We start from the raw sequence: 27,019 nt of genomic DNA, 5'->3' as shown, positions 1-27,019 counted from the left end.
TAATAAAGAGGACCAGAGAAAATAAATGACCTTGCTTATATTTTTTATCCCCTCATCCACTGTTTTCCGAAGCCTTTTCCACGCTGGGGGTAAAAATTGAGTTTCAGATTCACAGAAAACATTTTTTTTTTAATTTGGTAGGCCTCCCCCCATTTCCTTCCAGAACTGAGTAGATTATTTGCAAGTACGAACTTCTGCACCTTTTCTTTTCTCGTTCTTTGACTGAGAAGAACCGGAGCGGAGCCTCTGCTGTTGGGCGCCCGCCTCTCGGGTAACACCTGCCGGTTGCCCCGGTGCGGCTCTGCCAGCCAAACGCCCGTCCTCGGGCTTGTTGACCACGGTTGCCACGGCAGCGCCGCGCGGCCCCGCCTCCGCCTGTGACGTCACGAGGACCTAGGCCAATAGGAGGGCCGCGCTGCGTCTCACCCCGCCTTTCTCGGCGGGCTCCGCCCAGGCGGCCGGCTCCCCCGCGGGTGAGGGCGAGTCGGGCTCGCGCGGCGGCGGTCGCGGTTCCGACGCCGGCCGGCTTCCCGCGCTGTGGGCGCCCGCCGCCCAGGCCCCGGTTCCCGCCGCTGTGGGCGCCCGCCGCCCGGGCCCCGAGCCGCCGCGATGTTCCGGATGCTGAGCAGCAGCTTTGAGGACGACCCCTTCTTCTCGTGAGTGCGGCCGGCCGCGCGGGGCGTCGGGGCGTCGGTGGGGGAGTGGGGGTTGGGGGCGGCCCGGGAAGGAAGGGGAGCGGGCTCGTGAGGCGGGAGGGGCCCGCGGCGCGGTTCTCCCCGAGGACGCCGAGGGCTGAGGGCGGGCGGGAGGGTGGCGTCTGCGGGGACCGACTCTGGGGCGCTCGCGTCCCCGAGTCGTCGGGCAACGGTGACCGGCGTCGGGGGGGGGGTGGCGAGGGGGGGGGACCGGCCGCGTCTCTACGCGACGGTGCGGGGGGGTGGGGGAAGCAGCGTGGCCTCGGGAGCGGGAGGACGGCCCCCCCCCCTTCGTCGGGGCCGGGGCGGGGCCTGGCACGGGTGGGAGCCCCGGAGCCCCGGCTCCTGACGCTGCCTCCCCCCCTCAGCAGCCCAGGGAAGTCTCTGGGAAGCAATGCCCCGCCCTGGTCCCGCCTCCGGGGTCGGGAGGAAGCCCGCGGCCGCCCGTCCCGCAACCCTAACGGTCCTCGCGGGCGCCGCCCGCCCCGTGACCCTCGCGCGCCCAGGGGTTTGGCCGCTTGGGGTCTGAACGCGGTGTCTTCCTGCCCAGCCACCTGCTGAAATTCCACACACACACACACACACACACACACACACACACGCGCGCGCGCGCGCGCGCGCAGTCCTAAAGTGTGCACTCGAGTGCAGTGTGTAAGTATTTTGTTCCTGAAAAGTTCTATTTAAGCTTAAAGGTGTGGCTCCTAATTAAAAAACAACTGGGACTCAGGTTTCTTTTTTTTTTTTTCAAATTTTTATTATCAAACTGATGTACAGTTTCATACGTTAGGCATTGGATACATTTCTTGTACTGTTTGTTACCTTGTCCCTCATACCCCCCTCCCTCCTCCCCCTCTCCCTTTCCCCCCCTGAGGTGTTCAGTTCACTTACACCAAACAGTTTTGCAAGTATTGCTTTTGTAGTTGTTTGTCTTTTTTTTTACCCTTTGTCTCTCAATTTTGGTATTCCCTTTCAATTTCCTAGTTCCAATACCAGTATACACGGTTTCCGATATACTCAGATAAGATTACAGAGATAGTGTAGGTACAACCACAGGAAGGTGATACAAGAACATCAATAATAGAAGCTACAGATACACATGGGACGTTGAAAGTAGTTACAACTGTGATATAACAATTGTCTCCATAACATGGAGTTCATTTCACTTAGCATCATCTTAGGTGTTCATAAGGGTATAGCTATTGGGCCTTGTGATCCTCTGCTATGACTTGCCTAAACCTGTACTAATTATTCCCAATAAGGGAGACCATAGAGTCCATGTTTCTTTGGGTCTGGCTCACTTCACTTAGTATCATTTTTTCCAAGTCCTGTCTCCATTGCAATTATTAGAGAACAGCACATTTGCATTCAGAAAAGCTTAGCGGCTTATTCAAGTTCGAAGAAAAAGTTGATAGACAAATACTTGACAAGGAAAAGAGAAAGCCACATGTAAAGGGTAACAACAATTGCCTGTGATAGTCAGCTTTCTATCACTATGACAAAGTGTCTGGGATAAACAAATTAATAGGAGGAAAGGCTTATTTTGGCTCCCAGTATAACAATAGACAACGATATGTACTATCATGGTATAATAAATCTGTATAGGTGTATGAAACTTTATACATATATGAAATGAGGGTGATAATAGGAAAAATATCAAACCAAGTCCATACTGACCATAGTTCTTTATGCCTCTGAAAGAGAGATGTATGACATATATGTGGGGACCTAGAATCCTGGGGGAACTGTGACTGTGTACAGGAAGTATGAGTGGATGGGGTGTACAAAGAAAGCCTGATGCCAGCAGAAAGCTAATAGTTTGTGTGTTTGTTTGGTCCTGTGTTTGAATAAAGACAGGGAATTCTGAAAAATAAAAATAAAAAAATAAAAAACAACTGGACATAAAGGCGATCCCTGATGCGGTAAATGGGTGACATTGATCCAGGACGCGCCGGGTGGGTTCGTGAACTGCTCCAGTGAATGGCAACGCCTTTGTGCTACGAAAAACATATTTTAAAAATGGTTAATCTAGGAAATAGGTTTCCCTCAAGATGATTCATTCTAATCCAAGAGTATGTGACTCTAACACATTGTAGCATCTTAGTTAACTCATTAAAGAGCTGTTGGGACAGTTGTGGTCAGTGTGATTTTTTTTTAAACATTAAAAAAAATTTTATTTAGTGTTTGTGTTTTCTTTTTAAAAAAAACTTCTGAGAGCTAGGACTGACTTTATCCATAGGCTAGCCGAGCTGTTGAAGTAGGTCTTATGTATGTGTGACATCACCACAGTTTGATTTATGATGTGTAATTTTTTTAGTTGAATTGTATCCCTGGTTATACCAAAAGGAGCGATGCCTTAATTAAACCTTGGATGCACAATCGGTATCATCTTTAAAATGTCTAGCAGAAGTGTAACTTAAACTGTTGGGCAACCCTGAGCAAAGGCAATGAACCCAAAGCTCAGGATCAGAAATAGTAACAGACCACAGTCAGCATCAAAGACATCCTCCAGCCTGGGGCAGAGAGTCTCTGTCAGTTAACACTCCAGCCTGTCCACTCTGTCACTTGTCGCCTTCTTCAGATGCAAGCAGCAATATCAGAAAAGTCGAAGATGGAATGGTTTATAATTAACTTTGTAAAACTAATTCGTGCTTTTAGTGTCTTTCCTTCACAAACAGTCTATTTGGGGGGATGAGAGAAGGAGAGATTGTGAGTTTGTGTTTATTCCTTTCATTTGATCTACCACTCTTACTCCAATCCCAGAGTGAATATCCAAGACTTAATGCTAATTAAACATTAAGATTTTATGCGGCTGACACATCAACTAAGTCATCCATTGACCCTGGTGTGAAATCTACAGCTCTTGCCCACTGTCTTTATATAACTATATCCTATAGCCAACATTGTATCTAGTCACTAGGTTCCCTTGTGCATGATTTAACATAGTGTTTCATAAATGCTGTGTAAAGGTGGTGATCTAGTGTCCTTTGCATTGGATCATCAGTACTTTTATTAAACAAATCCCATTGTAGATAGCATTGTCTAATTACAACCCAAACATTTCTGAATAATCCATTAGCCCCCAAGGTGTCAATATGAGTACATCTAATTGATTATTCAAAGCAGGCTGACAAAAAGTAGATAAATGTCTTGGTTATAAAATTTTCATTAGGATAGCCAGGCTCTGGCGGCTCACACCTATCCGTTTAGCTACTCGGGAGGCTGAGCTCTGAAGGTAGAAGTTCCAAGGCAGTACCCGCAGGGAAGTCCGTGAGAAGTGGAGCTATGGCTCAAGTGGAAAAGCTCAGGAACAGCACGTAGGTCCTGAGTTCAAGCCCCAGGTCTAGCATACACAAAAAAATGAAATCTGTTGCTTTGAATTCACATATTTCAGTATTCACCTGGGCATAACAGTATTTCATCAGAAAATTAAAGGGACACTTAAGTGATATTTTTCTAAATTTTGTAACAGTTAAAAATGAGGAGGAAAAGGTGGCATTTCGGCCATCAATTTTCTCTTAAGAATAGTACTTTTTTCTTAAACTTGTATTTGCTAAAGTTATATGTATAGACAAAAACTAATTTGAGGTTAAAATAATTTTGGCTTCTGCTTAGACCCTAAACAATACTGATGATTTAGTATGAGTTCAAAATATCTAGTATGACTCAGAATTTTCTACTTGGTACAGAAGCATGAGCTTTTAATCTGTGCTATAGAAAATAAAACTCTGATCAGAATTTCTTTCTGATGAAATTTTAATTTGGGTAAAAGTAGTGATATAGTCAGTAGCTATGGTACCACTTGTCAGCTGGTAGAAATTAAAAGCCCAGAAGCAGGCTAGCAAGTCTATCATCTTGTTTTTAATAATTAATTTCTGTATTTTCCCTAAGTGACTCAACTCTGTATGTGTATCTTTCTCAGAAAGAGATAACACATATCTATAATCTCTATTTTTAAACTTTTGGAAAAATTTATTATTTTTCATCTTGGTAGTTGGGGTTTTTTTTGTTTGTCTGTTTGTTTTTGCCAGTCCTGGGACTTGGACTCGGACTCAGACTCGGACTCAGGGCCTGAGCACTGTCCCTGGCTTTTTTTTTTTTTGCTCAAGGCTAGCTCTCTGCCACTTGAGCTACAGCGCCACTTCTGGCCATTTTCTATATATGTGGTGCTGAGGAATCAAACGCAGGGCTTCATGTAAACGAGGCGAGCACTCTTGCCACTAGGCATATTCCTGGCCCATGTGTTGGATTTATTAACGGATACTGCTTTGACCTGTCCACTGACTGAATTGAACTAAAAGTGAATCTTTCCATAGTATACAGGGCACACACTGACCATTTCTGACTGAGGACCCTCTCATGACAGGAAAGAAATCACCTTTTAAATACATTTTTGTAAACAATGTTCTAGACTACTTAATAAATAATAATAATAATAATATAGTCTGAGGGTAGAGATTCACTAAGGTGTTATAATCTGGTTCTGTGTTTATTCTGCCATGACATCTCTCATTCTAATTGCTTAACAAAAGTAACTTGAAAACTCTCAGCTAGAATTTAAGGTTCTGATTTTCAGGTCCACTTCATCCCTAGGCACCCAATAGCTACTGTCAGACAGCGTAGCTACTGTAACTTTCTCAAAGTATTCAGTACTGAAATTTGTTTTAAATAAACTGCAAATTCTGAGATCATCTTTTATAGGATGGAACTCTATAAACTTTGAACTAGAAGAATTTCTAATGTTGACTATTGATCCTGGATCATTTATTTGGTTCATTAGGTAAAAACTCTGTGTTACAAACCAAGCGGCACCATCTGAACATGGCATCATTGCTGGCTCAACGAATGCCATGGGTAGCAGTTGCCTCCTAGTATTGCCTCGTTCTAGCAGGAAACACCGCCGATATCCAGGGCAGTAGAGGGAGGCACTGCAGGATGGTGGCCTGGTCTTTCAGATACCTTGCTGCCATTTTACACTGCTCTTCTAAGTAGAGGACATGAGAAATGCTTTCTGGCCCTTTAATCCATTGAAGTATTTCTGTTGTGTCTGCTTTCTACTCTACGTAGGCTCAGCTCTGTGAACTCTGCTTTAAATCTGTAGAGTTCATGACCCTGCCCTCCCATTTTGTATTGTTGTATCCCTGTAGCTATTGGATTGAAACCTGGCTTATGTGGCTTTTTTTTTTTTGCCAGTCCTGGGGCTTGGGAATCAGGGCCTGAGCACTGTCCCTGGCTTCTTTTTTGCTCAAGGCTAACACACTACCACTTGAGCCACAGCGCCACTTCTGGTTTTTTTCTGTTTGTGTGGTGCTGAGGAATTGAACCCAGGGCTTCATGCATGAAAGGCAAGCACTCTGCCTTAGCTAAGCCATATTCCCAGCCTTATGTGGCCTTTTAACACACTGGGAATTAAACCCAGAACCTCAGGCCTACTCTACCAACTGTACCAAACCACCAAGCCAGATCCTAGCCCCTGATGTCACTTAATGGACAAGTCCACCTCACTGAAAGTAGGGGACAATTCCTTGACGGAAAGCCATGACCTCCCACTGCCTGAGCTCTCACCGCTCACTACAGCACAAGGGAGGGACTTTCCTCAGTGAAAGACACTCATGACATTGATGTGCCATTCATTTTTACTTCTAAGTGAAAAAAACCCAAGCATATATGCTTTGATACAGACAAAGAAGGTCTGTATAAAAAAAATGACTGAATTTAAAAAACAGGAACAGAGTGTGGCTCATGCCTGTCATCTTAGCAACTCAGGAGGCTGAGATCTGAGGATCATGGTTCAAAGCCCACCTGGGCAGGAAAATCTATAAGACGCTTTTCTCTAATTAATCACCCCCAAAATACCATAGTGAAGCTGTGGCTCAAGTAGTAGAGCACCAGTCTTGAGGAGAAAAAGCTAAGAGACATTGCCCAGGCCCTGAGTTCTGGCCCCAGTACCAGTACAAAATAAAAATAAAATAAGAAGAGTGAATTTGTAAATTGGGAAACTGAGCAAAGGAATGTCTTTTCACGTGGAGCCCTAAACCAGAGGTGAGAAAGTATGATTTTATAAAGTTTGACAAGGATGGAAAAGATAGAAAATAGGTATTCAATATGTCTTCAAGTATAAGAACAATTTCTAGAACTAATGAAAGTCTGGAATGCCTGTTGAAAGTTTGAAATCCTTGGAGCCCAGATTGAAAAGGAAATTCAATAATAGATGGATAATTAAAGAAAAACTACACTTAAACCCATGATGCTGCAACTGCAATCCATAAATATGTTCTCTTCTATTGTAATACACATACAATAACCACAAAGCTTCCAGAGAATATAGGTCTTGCAGAAAAACTACTCTCTGCAGGCTCAGCCAGAGTGAGAAGCAGCATTGTCATTCAGTTTCCCCATCAGCATTAGATGTCTCCTCATCTTGCCCAGACAGGATCATGTAGATTTCTGTGTCCAGGTAAGCTATTCCTTTGAGTGCGAAATAACTTTAGACATAGGACACACAGAGTCTACTATGTTAAAAATATTGTTAGAACCAAGAGAAGAGGTAAAGTACAAGAAGCAGTGGGAATTGAGAGGTAAACCAAGCCCAGCTCTTTTTGCTGAGAGAGCTGGAATTAAAGCAGCCTCTACTGCCTCTGTTGTTCTAGCAGAAATTATTGTTTACTCTTCCTCTCTTGGAGCTGGCACAGAGAGAAAACCAAACTCACATCCAACTTGTGCCTGAGGCTTGCATCACGGATGACCGGGAGAGTAATGTTTGTGCTTTTAACAAAAATAGGCATATAGCCAGGTGCTGGTGGCTCACACTTAACATTCTAACTACTAAGGAAGCTGAGATCTGAGGATCACTGTTCCAAGCCAGCCTGGACAGGAAACTCTGTGAGAGACTCATCTCCAATTAACCACCAGAAAACCAGAATTGGTGTTGTGGCCTCAGTGGTACAGAACTAGCCTTGAGCTGAAGAGCTCAGGTACAGCCCCCAAGCCCAGAGTTCAAGCCCTACGACCAACCTAATAATAATAATAATAATAATAATAATAATAATAATAATAATAGACACATGAAGAGAAAAGTGGGCTAAGAATCAAATGTTGGAAAAGTATCCTTTATAGAGCTGTTGGGGTATATATAATCAAATATGTAATCCTTGCCGTATTATTTGTAATATAGTCCCTGATTGCTTAGAAAATATTCTCACTTTGGCCAGAGAAGTTGAAAATTTTCTTTAGACCTAACTTCCAAGATCACAATCCAGTCCAGTCCTTTTACATAAGTATTCAGAAAATATGTATTAAATAAGTGGAGGTTCGTTGTGTCAAAGTCAGCAGAAATTGAATTGATAAAATGATTGAACAAGCTGGGTGCTGGTGTCTCACACCTGTAATCCTAACTACTAGGGAGTTCAAAGCCAACCTGTGCAGGAAAGTTCATCAGACTTTTATCTCCAATTGAGCTGTGGTTCAAATAGGAAAGTGCTAGCCTTGAGCAAAAAAGCTCAGAGACAGTGCTTGGGCCCCGAGTTCAAGCTCCAGGACCAGCAGCAAAACAAACAGTTGGATAGCTAACTCCCCAGGAGTTCCTGAAGCGCTTGCTGAAATTTAGGCTGCTGGGTCATGCTCGGGATATTCTGAATCCAGAACCTGAGTACATGTGTCAGGAGTCTGTTATTTCAGTAAGGGTCACATACAGTAAGCAAGCTTTCTCCCACCGGGCTCACACCCCCAACACAGTTTACGAAGACATCTGAGCTCTATCCCTGGCTGCTTTTATGCTCACGGCTGGGATTCTGCCACCTGAGCCACAGGGCCACTTCTGGTCATCATCTATACATGTGGTGCTGAGGAATCGAACCCAGGGCTTCATGTATACAAGGCGAGCACTTTGCCACTAGGCCATATTCCCAGCCCTGAGCTGAAGTGGATTCTGAAAGAAGCTGGGAGTAAGAGGATGAAGATGGAGGAGGGAGGTGAGGTGCGTTGCAGGGGAGTATGGGAGCACCTTGGTGGAGTGAGCACCCACACGGTGTACCTTAACTACTAGAGTGACTAGCAGGCAGGTGACTTTCCAACTGGAACAAAATTGGGAAACCACAGCAGTAAGACATTAAAATGTGAGGTTCTGGGCTGGGAATATGGCCTAGTGGCAAGAGTGCTTGCCTCGTATACATGAAGCCCTGGGTTCAATTCCCCAGCACCACATATATAGAAAACGGCCAGAAGTGGCGCTGTGGCTCAAGTGGCAGAGTGCTAGCCTTGAGCAAAAAGAAGCCAGGGACAGTGCTCAGGCCCTGAGTTCAAGCCCCAGGACTGGCAAAAAAAAAACAAAAACTGTGAGGTTCTTGCATAGGACTTTCCATGGAAATGTCAGCTGAGGCTAAGGGCATTGATATTGATCAAGTGCTTACACAAGGATCTGGAACACGGTCATTACTATGTATGCTTGTAAAATAATATAGAATGACACCTTACCTGAGCTAGGAAGAGAAAGTATAAGAAATGAGCATTATTCTGCACATTAGATGAGCCAACAACTGTATTTCTTTTTTTTTAATTTTTTTTCTTTTTTCTTTTTATTATTTATTGTCAAAGTGATGTACAGAGAGGTTACAGTTTCATGCGTTAGGCCTTGGGTAAGCACTGTGTTTCATGCTTACAAAATACACAGTGGAAACTCACCCAGAAGTATTGATGTCCTTATTTCACAACTATGGGAACAGAGTCTCAGGGAGAGACTTGCAGTTCATTCAGGCACCACAGGACTGGTGATGCCTGCTTGAGTTAAATTACCAAGGACCCGTACCCATGTTGCACACCTAGAGCTGGTACTTGTGGGGGGCTGTTGGTAGTGGGGCAAACAGGAAACTGCACTGATGCCAGCTCTGTGGTTGGCTGGCAATCTCAAAGAAGTTTGAGAAACTGTCTTAAGACTTAGTAGATATTCTGCTGTGTGACCATTTGTATATTTAGAGCTCTTAGAAGTGAACATTAACATCCCAGAGGATTTCTATAGCGTCTTTGTCTATTACATATGAATTATATCTTTATGGTGCTCGTGAAGCATTCCTATGGTCCTCAGTGTTCATGTTTCATACGTGAGTTAAAGTAAGCCAGTATTTTTTACTAGTCTTCCTTAAAATTTGGACTGTGCCCATGCCTGCCATCATTGTCCTCAGCCAAAGCCACTTGAGATGTGTTGCATTGTGGGAGTTTAAAAAAATCCTTTTTAGGCTGGGGATATAGCCTAGTGGCAAGAGTGCCTGCCTCGGATACACGAGGCCCTAGGTTTGATTCCCCAGCACCACATATACAGAAAACGGCCAGAAGCAGCGCTGTGGCTCAAGTGGCGGAGTGCTAGCCTTGAGCGGGAAGAAGCCAGGGACAGTGCTCAGGCCCGGAGTCCAAGGCCCAGGACTGGCCAAAAAAAAAAAAATCCTTTTTATACAGCATGGGAAAATAAAAATATCTTTTCATAATTATATGTGAATTGTAATGGGAAATAAATAAAACATGTTTTCAGAAATTATACTTAAGTAATGGGCTTTTTATTTCTCCAAAATTCTTTATTTGTCCTTTTAACAAGCATCCCCAAGTAATAATTTGTAATATTTAGCTGCCTACTCTTATTCATCTTACCTTACTCTGCCTGTTTTCTGCAGCGATTCGTTTCTTGCACACCGAGAAAGTATGCGGAACATGATGAGAAGTTTCTCTGAACCTTTTGGGAGAGACTTTTTCAGTATCTCTGATGGTAGAAGAGGCCATAACCGCACAGGACATGGTGTGAGTGAAGATGCCATAGCCGTAAGTTCTTCAGTCAGGAGAAGATCCGACAGATCTTGAAACAAGTATTACAGAAGTATAGCAAGAAATGACTAACACGCATTTGCAAAAATGTCTCCTATATAAAACAAGTGACTTATGGGAAAGCCAAATCCTGGACCAAGGAAATGTTAGTGTTATAGAATTCAATAGCCTCATATGCTTAACCCATTCTTTTTTCATATCGTTTTAATCTTGTAATTATCTCCCATGTCTGCAATGAGAACAAGCAAGAAAACGTCCTTTCTAGCCCCATATACTTTTGTGTGTGTATATGTCCATGTCCCAGTGCTGGGGCTTGAACTCAAAGCCTGAGCGTTATTCCTTAGTTGTTTTTTATTTTCTGCTCAAGGTTGGTGCCCAAACACTTGAAAAAAATATTTTTACAATAGTAGTGACATTGGCAGTTCAGTGGTTTGTCTCAAACTGGAGCTAGAAATGTTCATCTTCTGCAGGATACTTTTGGCCTTGAGAGCTTAGAGTAAACTTCACCCTTTAGGAACCTGGTATAGCCACAGTATGTTCCCCCAAGTCTACCGTGAGAGCCACAGGAGTGTGGCAGATGCTTACACACACACACACACACACACACGCTCTTATTGCTGTTTTGGCCTCGGGAACGGTAGTTGTAGAACAATAAATCCACCGGGGTGTCTATAAAAATGAACATCTGAAATTGAAATATAGATTAACACAGAATTGGTCAATTCACAAAGCAGAATATGTCACAAAAGCTTAGAGAAAAGTATTTTAGGTCATCATAAAATGTTTGATGAATAAAATTATATTTGTCACCTAAAACAAGATTAGTACTTATATTATTCTCTTCATATATTATTCCCACATAACATACTCACATTCAAGTTAGTTTTCTTTCAATAGAGAATGTTACTTCGTGTGTGTAGAGGATCTTTCCAAAGGTTTCTTTCCTAGACACTGACTATTTTGTGAGATCTGCAATAAGAAATATATCACCAAATAGAGGAATATCTGTGAAACTTTAGTGTATAAGATTCATAATTTAGAACTATGTGCACATTAGTGTGCACTTGCCAGAGTGACTTGCATTCACAAAAGAAAAAAAAAGGGAGTAGAAGTAATGTCAACATAGCATTTGATAGGAACAGCTAAGTAAAGGAAGATCAAGACACTAGAATGAAATTCCTGCTGTTCCCTTGTTCTCATAGCGGGGCAGCTATAACAGAGTACAAGGCTGGAGGTTGGGAAAGCCCCAGAGTCAGGATTTTTTAAAGTCAATTGCTGGTACTTGAACTCAGGGCTTGGGTGCTGTCCCTTAGGTTTTTCACTCAGGGTTGCCACTCCACCACTTGAGCCACATTGTACTTCTGGCTCTTTGGTGATCAATTGGAGATATGAGTCTCATAAACTTTGCTGCCCACCCTGGCTTCCTACCAAGATCTTCAGACTCAAGTCTTCTGCATACCTAGGATTATAGACATAAGCCACTAGCATCCAGATTTCTCTTGGGCCCCTTATATAAGCCACGGAATCAGATCCACAGGGCCTGCCCTATCTCCTAAGAACATTACCTCTTAATGCAACTGCATTTCTAGGTTCCAGTGTATGACAGTAGGAATACTCTAAACGTGCTCTGTCCAGTATGATAGCCACTAGTCAAATATATCTGTAAAAACCCTTCATTATGCTTCATGTTCAACCAAAAGTAGACAAATGGAATGGTATCAAACTAAAAGGCTCTGAAAAGCAAAGGAAACCATTAACCAAAAGAAGAAACTACCACATAATGGGAGGAAATATTTGCAAACTACACACTTGATCAGGAGTTAATGTCTAAAATATGTAAAGCACCCAGGCCACTCAATAGCAAGAAAGAAAATAACCCCCCTGAAAAAGAGTGAAGGGTGTCTTTCTGAAAGAAGACACAGAATTGGATAGTAGTTACATGCAAAATATTCTTATTGTGGGGAAATATAAATTAAACCAAAAGAGGTATAACCTCACCCCTGTGAGAGGGGTCTCTCTCACAGAGATGGGAGCTACAATGTGCTGGACAGGCTGCAAAGAAAAAGCTCCTGTGAATGAACATGACCGCAGCTCTTAGGGAGAGGGAGGGTGATGTGTCCTCAAAAACTAAAAATAGGGGCCAGGCGATAGAACACTTGAGTGGCATGCACAAGGTCATGAGTACAAGCCCCAGCAAGGCACACACACATTCTCAAATACATATACTAAAAATAGAACTTCTTTACTACCTAGCAAGCCCACCATCTATGGAGAAAAACCCACAGTGAGTAAGTGCACAGGGCATCTGTGTTCCCACCACCGTTAGAGCGGAATCCACAGTTGCCACAATGAGAAAACAAGTATCTACCAACAGGTGAATGCACAAAGAAAAGTGGTTTTTACATGTGCATGGAATCTTCAGTCCTAGAAAACAAGGAAAAGCCTGTGATTTGTGGCAACAAGGATGAAGCATTTATGCTAAGTTAAATAAGCCAGGCACACAGAGACAAATCCACACGATTTGCACGTGTGCTGAATTTAGGAACGCTAAACTGAGACATAGAGTGGAAAGCAGTTACCCAAGGCTGGAGTGAGAAGGGAAGGAGTGGGGATTAGTGGCCAGAGACTAGCCTCTCAAATAATCCAAGGTTTTGAGCTATACTGCCCGTATATAGTGACGATGATGAATATTTCAAAGTAACTTAGAAAGTTGCAAACATCTTATCACAGAAAATGGTGGGAGCCAGGAGGAGAATATGCTAACTAAGTTGATTGGATTCCACCTCATTTTATATATTCATCAGAACATCATCTTGCCTCCTGTCATGGCTACACTAATGGAAGCAAAGTGCCTATTGCTACTAAAGAAATATGTTTTTATTTCCTTTCAAATAAAATGAATTTTAAATAGCCACGTGTGGTTAGGGGCTGTCATGGGCAGCAGGATAAACTTTCAGATAAACCCCAAAACGTCTCACTTCTCAGCCAACAGTGTAAGGAGAACTGATCACCATTCATGAACCTCTGTCCACTGTTCACATAGTAATCGCTGATTTGAACACGTCCCCACGAAACTGCAGGTTTCATAATCATGTGAAATAAAAGTAAGTGGTCATTTTTACCAGACCACTTAGAACAGCCTGTTTTATATCACCTTGAATACAAGTCTCACAGTGTTTAGTGCAGCTGAGATGCAGTTCTTTTCCCTCCGGCTATGGGGCACTAGACAAGTTAATGTCTGGATTTATGTCATGTCAAAAATGGATGAAATGAAAATGAAAACGAGAAACAGCAACACCCCTCCCACCTAGCCTGTCTGTCCTCAGTAGCTAGATGGAGCGCAGGAACACAGACACAGAAAGTGGAAAAGACATTCCTTCCTTTCAGTGCAGAACGTCTTTATGGAGATGCCTTTAAGCCAGGTGTCCATCCTGTAAGGACTGTTTGGCTTACAGCTAACAATGTGTGCATTTCTTTGATAGGTCCCGTGTAACTTGAAGCCATGACATTTAGGCTTGGTGGTATCCTGTCCATCAGAGCTCTACTTTATTTCACCAAAAAAAGAAAAACAAAAAACAGATAGAAATAGGAATAGAAATAGGAATAGGAATTCTGTTTGTATACTCTATGGGCTTTGGAGGGTACTGTCATAAATATACAGTATAAATATGCATCACCTGATATCACTTATTATACAACTTAAGTGGATGTTTTCTATTTTTTATCATAACTTACACAGGAAGAAAATCACTGGATGATAAAATTTTATACTGATCAATGATTTATAATCATGAATGATACCATTTGTAATGATGATTACTGTGAATGGAAAACTTTGGATTTTTTTTGAGGGTTTTTTGGTGTGTTTTGTGTCACTTTGCAGCCCAGGCTGATCTGGAACTCATATCTCCTGTCTCAGCATCTTGAATGCCATGACTACAGGCATGTGCCACCATGCCCAGCTTCTGTATACATCTTACTCAGGAATTTGAATTTTGTTTTCACCATTGACACTCGGAAGTAGGAAATAGCTTTCATTTTTATGCATCTGATTTTTTATTTGTGGTTGTTGAAGAATACAATTGTTGAACTATAACTTGATTAAATATTGCTTTGCATATCACAGGCTCTAAATTCTAAGCTAAGAACCTTGACCCTTCATGGCTTCTTAGTAGTTACTTATCCCATGAACTTGTGCATAGGAGATAATTAATTTTTATCCAATATCATTGCTAATGTTTGGGACTTTTATTAGTAAGTGAACTTTTAAAAAAATTTTAATCAGTTGAAGGTAAAAGTAATAGATTTTAAAAATATAGAATAGTTGAGCAAAGAAAAGGTGATTCAACATGAAGATGATCATTTTACCTCATCTTTTAATTAATTCTAATATGAATTTGCATTTCTCAGAGGAAATGCAAATCTTAACCCATAGCCAGTACTTTTTCTGTCATCTGCCTTGCTCAAGTAGCACAGTGCTCAAGGACATAAGGCCTCCCTGTGTGTAGCCAGACTCCTGTCAGTCCTACAGTAAATAATAAGCAGGTAATTAAAAGTTCAGTGTCTTGATGAAAACGTCTGTAACACTGGGAGCTCTGAGCTGTGTGGTTGTGCAGTACGTTATTGTTTTCCCTGTTATTATATAACAAATACAACCAAAATTAATTGGATATTATTTTTCTAGGCAACAAGTTTTTCTCTTGTGCCTTTTGGCAGTTTTGGCAGAATGGTTCGTATCTTGAGACACAAAACATTTTATTTTTCACTAACTCAAGCATTGAGTTGATGTGCATCTCACTAATTTTCATATTGACTTTGTAGCAGTGGTGCAGGAAACCTCTTCTTCAGGTGTTGAATTTATCTTAGAGCCCCAAATAAATCACTCTTCAGAAATAAAACGTAGCCTTGGATAGATCCATACAGAAGTATTCCCATGGTTATGTGTGCTAGTCGGAGACCCTTGTGCCAGCGGGACCTTTGCACAGGTGAGCCAGCTCAGCCGTGGACAAGGTGCAGGCTGCCTGCCTCTCTAGCAGTGTGTCCACGCTGCTCTCCAACCCATGTTACACAGCATGCATAAATGCCACCTGTCTCCTGATCCGAGCTCCTTGGTGGGACAAGCGACTCTAAAGAGCTGGGTGTCAGTTAACACTCAGGACATTCAGATGGGGAGCAGAGAGGGCTGGAGTTGATCAGGGAGGCCTTTGGCTTAGCGAGAATCAGGGGGAAAGCCTGGAGAAGAAAGGGGGAGTGCAGCACAGAGCAGACAGTGCTTCAGGGCCCGGGGCACCCAGGGTGAGCATCTGGAGGTATCCTCTGGAGGAAGTATGCAGTTGATACGCATGAGGGGGAGAGGAAACTGGCCCCTTCTCAGGCCATAAGGAGTAAGCAGGACATGCAGGTGATGGCCTTTCATCAGAATGATAGTAGAATCTGATTCTCTTGTTTTCTGTCTCTCATTATACTGAGCTTTTAAATCAGAGCCCTCTCACTTGCTTGCTCCACTGGTGCTCTACCATTTGAGCCACATCTCCAGCTCTGCTTTTTGCCATTATTTTGTTTGGTTTTGTTTTTTGCCAGTCCTGGGGCTTGAACTCAAGGTCTGAGCACTGTCCCTGGCTTCTTTTCGCTCAAGGCTAGCACTCTGCCACTTGAGCCACTTCCAGCTTTTTCTATATATGTGGCGCTGAGGAATCGAACCCAGGGCTTCATGTATACGAGAGGAGCACTTTACCACTAGGCCATATTCCCAGCCCTTTTGCCATTATTTTGAAGCTAGTGTCTTACAGACTTTTCTGCCGAGACTGGCTTCAGTGATTTTCTGGGTCTCATTCTTCCTGTGTAGTCAGGGTAACAGGCTCCTTGCCCCCAGCCAGATTCTTGCCCCTAGCCAGAGGTCGGTGTGCCTCATTTAGTGGGGAGCACAGTAGCACAGTGGAAGGAAGGAGGCCAGGAGGCCATGGAAGCATTCTATGTGCTTGTGATGGCTTCTATTTAATAGTGGCCAAGGCAATTGGGGAAAATGATGTCATTTAAAACACAGGTGAAGAGGTGGATGCTGTCTGTCACTTGGTGATTGCTTAGATTGCAGGAGTGTCTAATGTCCTTTGCTGGCCTGGGGCCCTGGGGTAGCTGGGAATCTCACCAACCTGAGGAACAGAAAGGGTCCATTTGGTGCATAGAGTAGAGAGAGTAGTCAGAGAATCATCTCCGTTTCCATGTTTTATCTCTGAAGCATCATAGGCAACCAGATGGATTCATCTGGTAGACAGAGGTTATAAAAGCCCTTTTTTGCTGCGCTGTGGATCAAACCCAGGACTTTGTACCTACTAGAAGGGTGTTCTACTAGTGAGCCACGCCCCCACCCCGAGCTAGCAATAATTGGTTGACTCATTTCAGAAATTATTGAGCCCCTTTCTCTCTATCTTTAGCTACTGGACACATCATTGTAAATAAGAGCAGATACTCCTGCCTTGCAGATACTTTGTTTAAGTGGGAAGACAGGCAATCACCAGAGCAGTTTGAGCCGGGGTCCTAAGGAAATGGAGCACAGCCGGCCAGACAAGGGGCGGGGTGGAGGCAGGCTCCTGTCTCAGAGGCCTTGCGGGGGCCACTCTGCTGGTGAGAAGGGGCCAACGGCAGGAGCTCGGAAGAAGGTGTCAGTGTGTGTACCGTGTTCCCGAGGGCTCCACTGTGCCGCACTTTGTCATCTCAGGCTGCTAGGGGCCATACTTAGTTCAGCTACATCTCTTGATGACTCTTGGACAGGGAAATGAGAAAAGGGTGGAATCCCTTCCTCCATCCTCCTCACTTCCACCTCAGGAATTACACAGGCCCTGATTCTCTAGACCTAGTGCTGAAGCAGTCAGAATATTTCTGAATTTGTGTTGGATTTCTGGAAGTGCACATGGATTCTTTCCCAGTCCTTCCTCTGTGGTCTGGTGAATGCGCCGGCTGAGTGCGCTCACATCCTGCTTCTTTGCATGCTGGAATGTCGAGAAGGAGAGGGGAAAGTGGAGAACTGTAATATACCAGAGCCGTTTGTTTCCACCCGGAACATGCCATCCAGTATTTAATAGTAACTGGGTTCTGTTTTGAGAACTCTGGCAAGGGCTATCCAAATGCATCCAAATGCACATGCATGTATGCATCTCTTCATAGGTACAAGCACGTGTATATGTGTATTCATATGTATATGTACGTCCATGTATATGTGTGTGTATGATGATGTACACATATTTGCAGTGGCACAGTTATGTTGGCTATTTGGGATTTTTCATATGTGTAATTATTTTCAAATGAATCTTACTGTATAATTATGAAATTATTTTAGCCTGATTACTGCATGAAACCCCACTAAATGAATCAGGAAAACTTTGAGCTGTTTGGGGAAGATTGATTTGCTGGTTTTGTGTTGTGCTTGTAGTTAATAACGTACTTCCTAATATCCTGTAGCATACAGATGTCAGCCCTTTTCAGGCAGTGGACCGAATGATGTTAAATATGCGAGACAGTATGCAAGAGTTACAGAGAAACTTTGTAAGTACTTCAATAAAGCAGTGGGGACACTGTTCTCAGTTATTGGTATCCTGTGTACTGTGGCTTTCAAGCATCTTTTAACCATTGTCTAAAGAGTCCTACATAATTACTCATATATATAGTACTAATAAACTTTATGTCTACTGGAAACAGTTTTATCAAAAAGTCATACAATTTTTAGTGTGTGCTGACAGACTTATTTTACTTTTTAAAAAAATAGTCATATCACACTAAACTTAGTTCACAATTTACAACTGTGAAAAATAACGGTCACTCTTTGCAATTCTGGGGATTGAGCTTCGTCTCCCACGTGTAGATGCTGTATCTAAGGCTTCCAGTTTAGCTGGGTCACCAGGTGTGCCCAGCGTGCCTGGCTTTATCGATTGAGTTTGGGTCTACTGGCTTTGTGCCTGCGCTGGTTTGGAACTGTGACCCCAGGCTCTGCCTCCCAGGCAGCTGGAATACAGGACACACCTTCCAGCCTTGTTGACTCTTTTTAAAAATTCAAACAAATAATTCCACTATGTCACTATTGTAAGCCTCCTTAAAAGGATTTGTAGCACTTGGAGATTAATACAGAAAACAGGAATCTGGGGGATCACATTTAACACTAGATTATAGTAGTAGAGTCCAAATGCAGGTGCTAATCCTCCCAGTTCTCATTAACATTGAAGCAAGTTGACTCGATCTGAAGACAACCTAGCATTCCAGTTATCCACTTTGGATCTTATGGATCGTTAATGAGTGCCCAGGTCTCTAGGGCTGCGTACCACTTCCTGGTACACAGCTACTTGTCTCCCGACGGGTCAGATTGCACATAGGGGTCCACCACTGATATTTCTGATACTGCTATTATTAGAGGTTTCAAGGATAAAGCACCTGCATTCAAATGTAAGCTACAAGGTCTCAAAGATTAAGGATCTCTGACTGAATGCCTTGTTATTCTCACAAGAGAGCAGGAGCTGGTACCAGACCTTGAAGGCATTGAGGACCCCCTGGGCATCTGTTTGATGGGCCATGTTGGTGGTTTGGGACCCTTAGTAGACCTGGTTGTTAGTGTTGTGTTGGCTTGAACTCTGTGCCATTCATCCTTGGTCATTGCTGCAGCTCTGAGTCTGCACCCTTTCACCTCCAGGGTAACCTGTCAGTGGATCCTCACGGACATTCATTTTGCTCGTCGTCAGTAATGACTTATTCCAAAGTAGGAGATGAACCACCAAAGGTGTTCCAGGCCTCAACCCAAACTCGGAGGGCTCCAGGAGGAGTAAGTATTTAGAGCATTCTTAGAGCTTCATAAAGTTGTAAGGTGATAGATTTCCTGCCCATATGAACGCTGAAGTGTACTAAACTTTGATCTGGTAAAAAGTGGGAGGGACACTGAAGTAAGGTGGTCGTCACTCTGAAACCATTACAAGTCAACTAGGTTTAGTTTATGGTAGTTTTGGTCCCCCATGAGAGAGGGTGACTTCTTTCATGTAATTTTTGATGTTTATTACCTTTACATTTCAGCAAGATAAGTAGACACTAAAAAAGTGCTTGTTTTATGAAATAAATGTCAATTTGTAGTGTACATGGAAAATAAAATTTTAAATTAAAAATTAAATCTTTTTAAACTTTTAATTTTAATTAATTTTTAACTATCCGTATATTAACAGATAGGATATCTAATGAGTCTCCATTCCTTCCATCTGCAGTTATCATTCTCAAGCATGTTACATTTGTACTCTTTATGTGTACACTATACCTAGTGAATTGCTTTTGTAGCTTTCTAAACTTTTTATAAGTGGTATCATTATCACATTTCTTCAAACTTTCCTTTGCTCACTAACATATTTGTAAGGTTTAATTAGGTTGGTACAGAACCCTTGTTTCTTTATTTTCACTTCTATATAGTACCTAAACTACAAGTAGAGTCCAAAATCTGGCCATTTTTTCCATGACAGACATTTTAGTGAATCTAAAGTGCACCAATCCTTGTTCACGATCTTGTCACGGCTAGGAACGGTAATTCTGGGTTGTCAGGTGTGTATGCCTTCATATCACCCAGAATTACCAAGTTACCATTCCTAGAGATGAAAGCTGTGGACATCTACAAACTGTAAATGCCCAGTTTTCCATTTCCTTGTTAGTACTTAAAGTTAAATGTTATGTTTGCCAGAAAAGTGAACATGAAATACTTCATTTTTCAGTCCTTAATACAAAATATGAGCTTTTTAATGATTAACCTAGTTATCCTTGATCAAATTCATTATGGATATTTAATTTGGCAAAAGTGATTCTGTGTGTGTGCGTGCGTGTGTGTGTACTGGGGCACACGCGCTGCTCCTGGGGCTTGAACTCGGGGCCTAGGCACTGTCCTTTATCTTTTGTTTGTTTGGTTTTGGTTTTTTTTGCCAGTCCTTGGGCTTGAACTCAGGGCCTGAGCACTGTCCCTGGCTTCTTATTGCTCAAGGTCAGCACTCTGCCACTTGAGCCACAGTGCCACTTCTGGCTTTTTCTACATATATGTGGTACTGAGGAATCGAACCCAGGGCTTCATGTATACAAGACAAGCACTGTACCACTAGGCCATATTCCCAGCTGCCCCTTATCTTTTTTGCTCAAGGTTAGTGCTTTACCACTTGAGCCACACAGATCCACTTCTGGCGTTTTGGTAGTTAATTGGAGATGAGAGTCTACGGACTTCCTGCCTGGGTCGGCTTTGACCTCGATCCTCAGATCCCAGCTTCCTGAGTAGCTAGGATTACAGGTGTGAGCCACCAGCACCCAGCAGAAGTGACCGTCTTAAACAGTTATAGATGTCTCACGGCGGTGTCGATAACCTCTGGCTCTCCTAACTGTGCAAATAGCATGCGCCTCCGGCTGAGAGGCGGGAAGCAGATGTCCGGCAGCATCTGCTGCGCAGCCTCTGGAGGGTGCCACATGGATCCCCATCCGCCACATTGTCAACAACAGCTATTCTTTTTTTAGTATTTGATTCCAAGTTGGAAGAATGTTAAATGGTGTTGGTTTTGTTTGGCCTTGCCATTTTCACTTATCAGAAGTTCAGGAAAGATCAGAGACTTGTCATGAGGTTTGCTCCACATTGATAGTGGAACTGATATAGTGAATCTTGTTTTTCTTAGTATATGAATTACAAAATAATGGATATTTTGATCAATAGCTATTGCCTTACCTCAGTAAGTCACCAGGCCCTAAAAGAAAAATTTAGAAAGAAATACAATGTATATATTTAAGTAGTAATTACACTTTTATTATCTTTAGCTATACAGAGTTTAACATTGAGTATGTCAGTTTATAAGTACAATGCATCTTGAGTGATATCGTGTTTCTCTCACAACTCCTCTCAATTTTCCCAGCTTGATAGGATATGCATCGAATAATATGATTGCATTCTCCCTGCTCTTTCTTCTTAAGATAAAAGAAACCAGGAAAGCAATAAGAGACTCTGACAGCGGACTGGAAAAAATGGCAGTCGGCCATCATATCCATGACCGGGCACACGTCATCCAAAAGTCAAAGAACAACAGGACTGGAGACGAGGAGGTCAACCAGGAGTTCATCAACATGCACGAAAGTAGGTTATCACAAAACCAATGCTCTTCCTGGAAAGTGAAGTCACGTGCAGCGCTAGACCTGGAGGGTGTGTTGTAGAACCGTCTCCTAGGTGATGTTTAGGAGAGCATGTGGTAGGGACTGCTTGGCCAGGCAGTCCGGGGGGAGTCATCGTGAAACATCTGGTCTTCACAGCCACGTTTGGCAGCGTGGAGTGCCGTTTGTGTTTGTTGTTTATGAAATGTAACCTTTTGAATTGTTATTTAGTTATATATTAATAACAAAGCAAGTTTTTAAATATTTTTCTATGGTGGTACTAGGGCCTGAACTCAGGGCCTGGACACCATCCCTTAGCTTTTCTTCTCAAGGCCAGCACTCTATCCTTGGAGCCACAGCTCCACTTCTGGCTTTTTAGTGATTAATTGGAGATTAAGGTTTTTGCAGACTTTTACAGACTGCCTGAACTGGCTTCAAACCATGACCGACAGATCTCAGCCTCCTGAGTAGCTAGGATTGAGCCACCAGTGCTGGACTAAGATTTTAATTTTTTGGAAAGGTGATACTTAAACTCCAGACTCCACACTTGCTAGGCAGGTGCTCTACTGCTTGCACCATGCCCCTTCCCCTTTTTTTCCTCTAGTGATTTTGCAAAAGGTTCTCACTTTTTGCCCAGGGCATCCTGGGCCTTGATTATCCTATTTTTTACTTTCTGTCATAGCTGGAGTAATAGGCACAGCATCACCACACGGAGCTTTGCTCTTGAGATGGCGCCTCACCAACTTTTGCCCAGGCTGGCCTGGAACCACAATCCACCCACTCTCTGCCTCCCAAGGAGCTAGGATTGCAGGCAGGAGTCACAAGCATGTTTCATGTACGCTAGCTATTACATCACGCATATAGAAGTGAAACTTTTCTAGATATTATATTTGTCAAGAATAATGGTTTTTTGTGGCTGGGGATATGGCCTAGTGGCAAGAGTGCTTGTCTCATATACATGAGGCCCTGGGTTCAATTCCCCAGCACCACATATATAGAAAATGGCCAGAAGTGGCGCTGTGGCTCAAGTGGCAGAGTGCTAGTCTTGAGCGGGAAGAAGCCAGGGACAGTGCTCAGGCCCTGAGTCCAAGGCCCAGGACTGGCCAAAAAAAAAAAAAGAAAGAATAATGGTTTTTAATTCCATTAAAAGGCAATTTTAACTAACAAAATTTTATTTTAGTCAATATTAAAAATCAAGCTTTCATATTTTAAATTTAAAATGACATATTGAAGTGTTTTTTTTAGAATGTATTCTGAAGCTGAGAACTATGCTCATACTTGTAATACTAGCTACTTGGGAGGTGGAGATGAGGCTTCTAGTTTGAGTCCATCTTGCTTTATAAATTCACTAAACCAGCAGGGTGCCAGTGTCTCTCACCTGTAACCCTAGCTACTCAGGAGGCTGAGATCTGAGGATCATGATTCAAAGCCAACCCCGACAGAAAAGTCCATGAGACTATTATCTCCAATAAACTACTCAGGAAAAGCTAGAAGTGGTAGCCTTGAGCACAGAAGGGCTGAAGGACAGAGCCCAGGCCCTGAGTTCAAGCCCCAGGAACGGCAAAAAAAAAAAAAAAAAAAAAAAAGTTCTTGAAACCTCATATCCGTGAATACACAGGATGTGCGTGTGGTGGTGTGTGCTTGTCACCATGAGACCTCATCTCCGTGAGTACACGGGATCTGCATGAGGTGGTGTCTGCTTGTCATCCCAGCTTCACAGGGGGATTGTGGTCCAGGACCTGTCTGACACAAATGAAAGACCCCATTCAAACAATACTAAAGTTCCACCTGTAATTCTAGCTGCTCAGGAGGCCGAGATACTGAAGACTGAGGTTTTGAAGCCAGTCCAAGAAAAAAATCCTCAAGACTCTCTCTCCAGTTAATCAGCAAAAATGCTGGACTGGTGACATGGCTCAAGTGGCATAGCCACCCACGTGTGAAAAAAGTACAAAACCTGAGTTCAGGCCCTGGTAGCACGCATGTGCGCGCGCGGACACACACACACACACACACACACACACAACTTAAATGAAACAGGAATTGGGGGAGGGGTCTGAGTCCAAACCCAGGAGCACCAAAAAAGGTTTTATTGAATAATGCTATATCATAGTAATGAGCTTATAAATTATTGCTTCATTTTAGAAAAAAAAGAACTTCAATTAGGTTTGATAAAAAATTATTGTAATATTATCATTGGACTATGTAATGGTCAAGTCCAGCAACCTGTCTGCAGACAGCAGGGCTCTACTTGGAATTGGTGAGGGGAACAGGACAGCCAGCCACACGTGTGTGCACGTGCCACAAGCGCTGGGGTCCCTGGAAGAAAGACCATGGTGATTCATAAAGACATCGTGTCACCTGGTCCACTGAGTAGAATAGGATGGCCAGGCAGGTAGTGAAAATCGAGGTCATGGAGACATGGAGAGGCATGTGAGACCAGCAGCCCTGACCGGAGATTTGACCATAACGCAAAGACTTTTGTGTGGGAAGGGCTCCCTGCTCTGGCTAGAGGCTGGCGTGAAGCTTGGGTAGCCAGCGGTGACTGACAATGGATACCCAAGTATTTATTGCTCCATTTTCACATCTGATATAGGTGATGCCTATGCTTTTGATGATGAGTGGCAGAATGAAATTTCGAAGTTCAGGGCCGGCAGCCGCCCACGCAATCTGGAAAACACTAGAATGCGAAGTGTTGGTCTGGAGAGTCCAAAATCACGGGAACTTAAACGAAGGTAAAGATGATTGCTACAGTGGTGTATTTGTTTTGTTTTGTTTTTTGCCAGTCCTGGGGCTTGAACTCAGGGCCTGAGCACTGTCCCTGACTTCTTTTTGCTCAAGACTAGCACTCTAACACTTGGGCCACTTCTGGCTTTTTTCTATATATGTGGGGCTGAGGAACACCCAGGGCTTCATGTATATGAGGCGAGCACTTTACCACTAGGCCATATTCCCAGCCCCCTACAGTGGTGTTTTTAAAAGACAATGTAGAAGACCTGTTGTTATTTGACCTCTTTTCAGGAAGTTTGGATGAGCATTCAAGTTGTATCCATAGTGTCCTTTGGTGGTGAAACCTTCAATATCCCAAGGACCTGGGCGTGGGGCCAATCAGAAGTCATGGGCTATCTTTCCTTCCAGAATACCTCTCTGGTTCCTTAACGCCAGAGTGCTTTCTGTTAAATGCCTTCAAAATTCACTTCCATCTTGAGGTTACATAATGTTTGTCTCACATTGAAAATTTTATGATTAAAAATCTAATGGCGTTAAGGTTCAGTAAGAAGAAATCCAGGTCCCAGTTAGAGAAAGTTCTATTAGGCTTTTGTGGTTGTTTTGGCAGTACTGAGCTTTGTGTCTGCTTCTTTATCTGTTGGCTATTTTTGAAGTAGGGACTCACTTTCTACCCAAGATGGCCTGGGTTGTAATCTTCCATTTGTGCTTCTTTGTCACTAGGGGTGCCAAGCACGGACCACTGTGCCAGCCATCAGTTAAGACAGAGTTTCAGAAACGTCACTGGGCTGGCCTTGAACCTTAAACTCAGTTTCTGACTCCCAAGTAGCTGGGATTGTAGGCTTGAGCCAGCATACCTGGCCAAGGAAGCACACACTTAGTAGGTGACTTGAGCATCTTCCGGAATGCCTCCAGCAGTGAGAAACGGTGTGAACACACTCTTCTGATCAGGGTGGTGGCTGATAGATACTTGTCGCTGTTGAGTAACACTTGGCATAGGATGGTAGACTGAGGAACTGAATTACATTGTTTCACTTACTTTAGATACAAATCTCACTACCATATTGAATGGTATTGTTCAAACTATACTGTTTTGGTTTTTTTTTTTTTTTTTTTTTGCCAGTCCTGGGGCTTGAACTCAGGCCCTGAGCACTGTCCCTGAGCTCTTTTTGCTCAAGGCTAGCACTGTACCACTTGAGCCTCAGCGCCACTTCCGGCTTTTTCTGTGTGTGTGGTACCAAGGAATCGAACCCAGGGCTTCATGCATGCTAGGCAAGCACTCTACCACTAGGCCAAACTCCTGGCCCTGCTCAAATTATAAACAAATTCATCGGAGGTAAATAGCCATTGTTTTCTTAACCATCCAATAGCCTGCCTTCTGTTTTCAAGCCTGCTCAGGAACTATCAAGTTGAAAGCACCCCTTCTTTACAGTGTTTTTAATCGTTATTTGCAGTGCCTTCTAAACTAACACTGACAGCTTTAAAACTTGTTGTTTACATGTGTCTTTCTCAGGGAAAAACCTCATCAACATCTCACTGAAAGTGGCAGAAAACCAAGGGCTTGTGTGGACAAACTTAACATCAAAGGGTCGCCTGTGAGGATCAACAAAAAATAAATTGCCATCATTTCAACTGCCTGGTTTTGATGGCTTGAACCGAGAAAGTAGTGGTGCTGAGTAACACACGTGAGACCAATCTCCTGCGAGTGCTTTCCTCTCATGTCCTCCGGTTCCCGCACGCTCCAGCTTCACACTGTTCCTGCTTTAGGAATAAAACTTTGATTTTTCACCAATGTGGTTAAATTGGAAAACATTCTGTAAAGCTCTTTAAGACATACTAACAGATTGATTTGAGCTAGTTCTGTCATAACTAGTTACAAGAATAAAGGTAGGTTATTTCCACTAACTATACTGGAGTGATGTTAATAAATGTTTAATTTCTCAAATTTTCTTATGATAGATAAGCAACTAGCTTTAAGCTTTAAAAATAACCTAGCAAAACTATGCTAGCACTGTTTCACCATGAGTTATTTTGAAAGAGGTCAAGAACAATCACATAGCTTGTATTTGAAGATTATATACTGCTAAAGTGCTTGAATTTCCTTGTTATAATTTCTATGTACAGTATAGTCTTGACATTATATTATACTCCTAACACTCCTCAGTATTTAGATTAACCTTTCTCTATTTTCCTAAGGTGGCATGTTTCCTTTCTCCTTTTTAACAAATAGTTTAATTTCTCCTCAAGGTTAACATTCTGAAGTTGAAGGGTCCTTACAGAAACAGCTCACCTTCTTTTGACATTTAGAAAAATTCATTTGATAGTCTGGAAACGGGGATGATAGATTGTCTCAAAATTTACTAGACAGGCAGTGTGGGTGCTTGAGCAAGGTGTTTGATAACGCCCTTGTGCCTTTTTGTCATTACAGCCTTAAAATTAATCTTGGCCTTTTTATTCTAGAACTCAGGCATTAGTGCATTTTTATAAGAAGGTTGAAATTTACAAAAATATAAAAATCTTAACTCTTACTGTTGCTTTAAATAACACTTCTGTCAAGGGAGGAAAGGACAGAAGAGCCATGGTCCCTCTGCAGTCCTGACACTTCTTTTTAAGTTTAGAAGTAAAATGGTACAGTGGTGCTCACACTAGTCTGAGTTTTCCTTCAT

The 27,019-nt window shown here is 42.9% G+C and overlaps 1 protein-coding gene across 4 annotated transcripts; it reads left to right on the top strand.

The window, feature by feature from the left end:
- Positions 1–483: 483 nt before the first annotated feature.
- Mlf1 (myeloid leukemia factor 1) lies at positions 484–26,261 on the top strand. 4 transcript variants are annotated; one of them, XM_048347204.1, is made up of 8 exons: positions 484–656; positions 10,352–10,475; positions 15,184–15,228; positions 17,955–18,038; positions 19,174–19,302; positions 21,456–21,615; positions 24,223–24,361; positions 25,867–26,261. In XM_048347204.1, the coding sequence occupies exons 1-8, from the start codon at positions 610–612 to the stop codon at positions 25,967–25,969; spliced, it is 831 nt and encodes a 276-aa protein (XP_048203161.1). In that variant the 5' UTR covers positions 484–609; the 3' UTR covers positions 25,970–26,261. The 4 variants fall into 4 exon arrangements, with proteins under 4 accessions (XP_048203161.1, XP_048203160.1, XP_048203163.1 ...); XM_048347203.1 differs by having other exon boundaries at positions 10,352–10,496; XM_048347206.1 differs by lacking the exon at positions 15,184–15,228.
- The last annotated feature ends 758 nt before the right edge of the window (positions 26,262–27,019 follow it).

Source organism: Perognathus longimembris, chromosome 5, assembly GCF_023159225.1.
Source record: "Perognathus longimembris pacificus isolate PPM17 chromosome 5, ASM2315922v1, whole genome shotgun sequence".
Lineage (NCBI taxonomy): Eukaryota > Metazoa > Chordata > Mammalia > Rodentia > Heteromyidae > Perognathus > Perognathus longimembris.
Note: the sequence above shows the minus strand (reverse complement) of the source record. Positions and strands in the feature narration are given on the sequence as shown.

Bases quoted from the DNA above. Each gene is read 5' to 3' on its own strand.
- Mlf1 (XM_048347203.1), top strand. From the start codon at position 610: ATGTTCCGGATGCTGAGCAGCAGCTTTGAGGACGACCCCTTCTTCTC. The intron at 21,616-24,222 runs GTAGGTTATCAC...CATCTGATATAG, and splicing joins GTTCATCAACATGCACGAAA to GTGATGCCTATGCTTTTGAT. The intron at 24,362-25,866 runs GTAAAGATGATT...TGTCTTTCTCAG, and splicing joins TCACGGGAACTTAAACGAAG to GGAAAAACCTCATCAACATC.